The 6,465-nt window shown below is 33.0% G+C and overlaps 1 protein-coding gene across 1 annotated transcript; it reads left to right on the top strand.

The window, feature by feature from the left end:
• The first annotated feature begins 1,989 nt into the window (after positions 1–1,989).
• On the top strand, positions 1,990–4,240 carry LOC112589372 (uncharacterized). Its single transcript, XM_025302370.1, has 3 exons — positions 1,990–2,434; positions 2,517–2,732; positions 3,240–4,240. The coding sequence occupies exons 1-3, from the start codon at positions 2,176–2,178 to the stop codon at positions 3,440–3,442; spliced, it is 678 nt and encodes a 225-aa protein (XP_025158155.1). The 5' UTR covers positions 1,990–2,175; the 3' UTR covers positions 3,443–4,240.
• Positions 4,241–6,465: the final 2,225 nt, after the last annotated feature.

Genomic DNA, 6,465 nt, shown 5'->3' with positions numbered 1-6,465 from the left:
TTGTCAATAGTGAGAAGTTATGCATATTTTTTATAGCATAGGAATATAGAATATATTTGGTCTGTTCTTTGTAGCTGCACTGTTGAACTGGTGCAATGAGTTAAAGTGAGACAAATATAGGTTTTCTCACTCTAGTTTGTTGCACCAGTTCAGCAGTGTAACTATAAAGAACAGACCAATTAATTTCTTTACTTTATGCAACCAAATTTAATAATTATCTTTACATAATTTTTGCTGCGAATTTTTTCTTTTTATACATGAATGTTGTTGACAGTGGTAATTGCAATAACACGCGTTTACATTTAAATTGATCGTTAGATGTTTGCAAGTATCGATTCTACTACTTTTTTCTTTTGTGATTAATCGCTTTCTCTTGTGTAAATGCTGCCACAATGCAGTATGATAAGACACAGTTGAATTTTGCTAATAAATAAATATCTGTATTCTATGAGCATAAACAGATATGAGTACTTTGACAATTCCTCATATACAACATATTTTTCCAAATTTTTTATGCTTCTTTTCTTTCTTTATTTTTAATACATTACTTACTATTCCACAACATACAAATATTGTTGCCATGTATTTCTTCATTTGTACATAATTATATTTACATTAGTGCGAGTGGATTTATGTGCATGTAAATACCACGTGATACTTTGAAGATAATTATTTTTCAAAAGGGCTTACTGAGCAATGAGCTGAAGAAAATATATGTGAAGTATATTTTTCTTATTGTTTTATTATTGACGTGATTATTATGACGTGAAATATTCATGAAAGAAAAGTTTAACATATCTGAAATATTGATAACATTTCTATTGTTTTAGGAGCATATGTTGCATACTGGAGAAACCAATAATATAGTTTCAAAAAAAGAACAAGTAACCCATGTGATATGTAATATTGATAAAGACGAAACTGTACAATATGTAAGTATTACCATAATTTAGCATGGTGTGAATTTTGTTCGTGATTTTTGCATTCAATTTCTTAATCTTTAAGCATTACTTTATGCTACCTCTTAATTTTAATATGGCATTAACATTATTTTTTATATTTCAATTCTTAACAGAGTAATCTTTTTCCTTCTATGATCATGTACATAATATGGGCAGACTGTATCAAAAAACTATATTTGTAAAAAATGAAAAAAATCGTATTTCTCTCCTCTGTGTGTATGTTTAGTGTGTGTTTGTGTGTGTGTGTGTCATTTGCTTATTGCAAAAAACTTGCAGTTATTGCTCTATTGGCTAATCTGAGCAGATTATGTATATATATGTAATTTTGTTTATGAAAATTTATAAATAAAGGATTACATGTGCATGTGTTCAGATTTGATATTACAATTGTCTTTAAAAAAATTATGCGATACAGAGTAAATATTATTTATATTACAAATTGATTTTTGCATTATATTAAATAAATAATAAATCCTTGGGCAACTACTTGGGTGAGGAAGACCTTGCACTTTTTTAAGCAAGAAAACAAAATGCATGTTAAGTGAAGGTTAGCACTTGCTGTTTTAATGAAAATATACATAAATAAATCTAACATTGTATATAAAAAATGGTGTGTGTTCCTGATATATAATTTTAAAACTACCATATTTCTCCTTACAATAAAAAATAAAGCAGCATAATGGACACAATTCTTCTCGATGGCGCTTCTATTTATTATCAATATCTTGCTTGTGCTAAATAAAACATAGAATATGCTTAGAAATTATGTTTATGTAATATGTGCGTACAAGTTGTGCATGATATTATCACTATGTAACAAAATAATATCATGCACAACATTATGTAAAACATAACAATGTAATTGTAATTTTTATGTAGGGTCATCGCTATGGCAGCCAATAGAAGGCCCTGATGTTGACGCTGTATAAAACGATGGGAAAGCGCGCGTATTCTTATTTACATCAAATTTTTTCATATATGCCATCAATTCGAACGTTGCATTTAGCGCTTCAGAAAATACAGTCTCCGCAGGTTTGAACACTTTTATTTTGAGACATTTGGAATCTATAGCTCCAAAGATGTCAGTGAAAAATAAAGTGTGCATTCTTATGTGGGACGAGGTATCTATTCAACCCAAGATCACATATGATAACCGTAAGGATATCATATCATATGTGGACTTGAGGATTGGGGCAATAATCGCACCGGAAAGATGGCTGATCACGTTTTGGTATTTATGCTTCGCGGATTATACATGGGCTGGAAGATGCCCATTTCTTATAATTTTTGTTGCAAACAAACAAATACAGCGCAATTAGTGCGTTGTATTAAAGAACGTGTTTCCAAAATAAACGATCTAGGCTTTCACATCGTTGCAACAGTTTGTGACCAGGGATCTTCGAACATGGCTGCAATAAAGGAACTGCTACTGCGCACGGACATGAAACGCAAGTCTTCTGAAGGAACTCAGAGTAAGCAATAACAATAAGTAAAATGATATTTTTATAACAGTGTATGTAAATAATTAATTGATATTCATTTCTTTTGTAAAAGGTCAAACGTTTGAAGTGAGGCAATATGTAATTGTTCCCTTATATGACGGACCACATCTCATCAAAGGCGTGAGGAATAACTTATTAACAAAGGACCTAGCGATGAGCTGCGAGAATAGCGTACCAGCGAAAATTGCATCGTGGGACATAATTAAGACTGCGTGGATTATGGACAGAGAGACACACAAAATTCGACCGCAATTAAAAAAAATTAAATGTGAGCACATTAGAAGGATAAAATAAAGAAAATGCGTGTAAAATATGCCGTTCAAGTGTTAAGTGGTACAATGGCAAGCTGCATTGAAACATTGGCCACATCAAATTGTAAATATTATTATGTTAGAAAATACAGATAAATAAGAAGTTTAAGGGCAATTTTCATAATCTCCGGTTAACTTTAATTACCGGTTATTCTAATGGAATTGACCAATCGTATTTATCGTTGATCATTACTTACTAATCACGGTTGGTCGACGATCACGATTAATTTACCGATAAATTATCGATAGTTAAGACTACCCGGAGATTGCAAAAATTGGCCCTAAAACGTATATTATCAATCTTTTTTAACATTGAAATATATATGTCTTTTATTTATGTAAAATATAATCCATTTTATAGCAAAATAAGTTACATATGGCGTTAAAAAATTACTTAGAGAAAATTGTTGATCTTTGCAACAGATGACACAATTATTTATCTAACATAAAAATGTATGTTATAGATGTTGTTCGCCACGAAGACAAGGACTTAAAAATAGAGGAAAACGAAGGACTTGCGGAAAGTGTTAACTTTTTCAACGACTTATTTGACAGTGTGAATGGAAGTGATAAAGAGTGTGTTGAAGACAATGACCTGCGACAAGCGATGAGTGAAACAAGTGTTCATCATGTTTTCTGGGTAAGTGCAAAATATTACGCGAAATGAAATATGTAGATAAGATTTCACGTTAAATTATTAAGAATGTGCCAACTGTTACAAACTGGAAATTCACTATAGACGGGTTTCAAAAATTATGAGATATTTTACATTCACAATTTGGTTTTCATAAATTAAATGCTCGATATTGTAATCAAGATCCGCTAGAAAATTTTTTTGGTCAAATTAGAAGTCATGCAGTTCGTCATATTAACCCAACTCCTTCACAGTTTGAAGAGTCGTATATCACTCTATTACTAAGCAACATGAAGTCAGTATCTATAGTTGGCGATAATTGCGTGGCCGTTGATGATAACTCTGTTGTTATCATTAGAAGAGTGTTTGAAAGGTGACTTTTCAGACATGGAAGTGCATGATGTCGCTCGCAATGACAACGGCGATGATGAAGTGCATGATTTTGTATCGAATAATACAGTAGATAATAGTATTTCCGTGTCAATTTCAGATTATTCTCGCGTAATGATAATTTCAATTCTAAAAAAACTTAACAATTGCTCGGAATGCGAATCATGTTTCAAAAATAGTGAATTTTTTGTTTGCGCGAAACAAATAGTCAATCGAATTTTTAAATTGTTAAAAACAAGAAGTAATAGGCGAAACATTGAGCAAAATTTTATACAACATTTTAAAGAATGGGATAGGAATATGAGTTGGCATGAGTGTATTGAGCATAGTGGTAAAATATTTGATATTATGATTCACGTAATTATTGTTCAATGTATTATTTGGTGGTGTAGAGACAAAAATTTTATGTTAAAAAACACTAATATTAATTCCTTAATGCGCGATGTAAAAATTAATATAAAACAAAATAAACGGATGCGTGCGTTATTTAAAGAAAATAAATTGAAAAGAAAAGAGATGTTACAAGCGTATAAAGAGTCCATTCAAAATAGAAATAGATATTGTTAATATTTATTATTTTTTAATTAATATTTTTCAATTCATTTCATTATCAAATTATTTTCAATATATAATGTAATATAATATTTTTTGTATTATATGTATGTTAGGGTGTGAGTGCTTAGTTTAGCGAATGGGACAGGTAGGATTCTTCTACTCTGGCTCATCTGTCTGAAGCAGTCATATTTTCCCTTTCTCTAACAGATCGGGAAGGCATGCCTTCAGGTCGGTAGAGGAGGGGATGAGACTGGAGGAAAGATGTGACGTCCTTAGCCTAGCGCCGGACAGATAGCATCTGAGAAGAATATTTAGGAGAATGAATGATGGACACTACTCCAACCTCCAACTCAGGAAGCCATGCTTTTTATACGGAAGGCATGCCCTGAGGACGAGAGACGAAGTATTGCTCTTCGGCGGAGAGAGTTGTCCTTGAATGGATTGTATGATTTTATGTATGTATAGATGTATTGTTAAACTGTGACACATCTTCATTTGTTATGTTATAGCGTATCATTATATTACACGTAAAATTATTATCACATTTATATACTGTTTGTATATTTTTGTAGTGTGGATGGATATTTATTGATGCTGGTGATTTTAGGCTGCGTTCAAGGAGACTATTAGAACTATCAGCATCATTCTATTCTTGTACATCTAATGAACAATAAAGATAGAATGACGCTAAGAGCGCTATTGCGTCTCCCCGATCGTATCTTTAACATCAAAATTTTTTAACCACACCAGATACACTAAAAATGTGTTCCTGACAGCCCGCAGTCTGTAAGTGGGACGGAAAAACTTTGATGCTTCTTTATTATATAAAAATTAAACTTTTTTTATTAATATTATAACCCTTCACAATAATTTATACTATTTATATAAATAAAGCTAAGCATGTAAAAAATGTGACTTTACCACTTTATTCATTATAATTGTGTTACAGCAAAATATATTGTATATATTTATTATATAATTTTTATAAGTTATGCGCGCATTATAAGTTATGTATAATATGTTATTAATATACTACATGGGCTGAAAAGTCTGGCTTAGCAATGAAAAAACGATTTTTTTAATGAAAAAAGTGTTTTATTCCTCGACATAATTTCTATTTAGAGTAATGCACTTAGTGTAACGGTCCGTTAACATTTCGATGCCGGTCTTATAGTGCTCGGTGTCAAGTCCCTCAAAATAGGCATTTGTTTGGCAACTTAACCTCCTCATTCGAGTAAAATCTTTTACCAGCGAGCCACTGCTTCAGTCGGGGAAAAAGGAAATAATCGCTGGGGGCCAGTCTGGAGAATACGGGGGATGCGGGACCAATTCATAGCGCAATTTCTTTAATTTATCGGTCGTATCGCGAGCCGAATGAGCTGGAGCATTGTCTTGGTGAAACAAAATTTTTTTCTTTGCCAAATGTGGCCGTTTGACCTTGACCTCGTCGTCCAATCGATCCAGTAATGTACAGTAATATTCTTTATTGATAGTTTTACCATGTTCAAGATAATCAATGAATATTATGTTATGCGCATCCCAAAAAATACTGGCCAAAACCTTGCCGGCTGATTGTTGTGTCTTCGGGCGCTTCGGACGGCTTTCACCAGGCAATAACCACTCCGCTGACTGCCGATTGGACTCCGGTGTGTAATGATGGATCCATGTTTCATCCATTGTGACAAATCGACGCAAAAACTCCTTCTTATTGCGGTTAAACAGGGCCAGATTTTGCTTTGAAAGTCGAACACGTTCCGCTTTTTGCTCAATTGTCAAAAAACGCGGCACCCAACGCGCGCAAAGCTTTTTCATGTGTAAATATTCATGAATGATATGACCAACGCGTTCCTTTGAGATGTCTATGATGTTAGCTAGCTCATTCAATTTCATTTTGCGGTCATTCAACACGATTTCACTGATTTTCTGGATGTTTTCTGGAGTAACTGCCTCATTTGGCCTTCCTGAACGTGGTGCATCATTTGTGCTCGTACGGTTACGACGAAACTCAGCAAACCAATATTTGATGGTTGAATTCAGTGGGGCAGATGTGCTGTAACATTTATCAAGCCATGCCTTTGCTTCAACAATGTTTTTTCCCATCAGGAAGCAAT

This window comes from Harpegnathos saltator, unplaced genomic scaffold (assembly GCF_003227715.2).
Source record: "Harpegnathos saltator strain DR-91 unplaced genomic scaffold, Hsal_v8.6 scaffold487, whole genome shotgun sequence".
Lineage (NCBI taxonomy): Eukaryota > Metazoa > Arthropoda > Insecta > Hymenoptera > Formicidae > Harpegnathos > Harpegnathos saltator.
Note: the sequence above shows the minus strand (reverse complement) of the source record. Positions and strands in the feature narration are given on the sequence as shown.

Bases quoted from the DNA above. Each gene is read 5' to 3' on its own strand.
- LOC112589372 (XM_025302370.1), top strand. From the start codon at position 2,176: ATGGCTGATCACGTTTTGGTATTTATGCTTCGCGGATTATACATGGGC. The intron at 2,435-2,516 runs GTAAGCAATAAC...CTTTTGTAAAAG, and splicing joins GTCTTCTGAAGGAACTCAGA to GTCAAACGTTTGAAGTGAGG. The intron at 2,733-3,239 runs GTGAGCACATTA...TGTATGTTATAG, and splicing joins GCAATTAAAAAAAATTAAAT to ATGTTGTTCGCCACGAAGAC.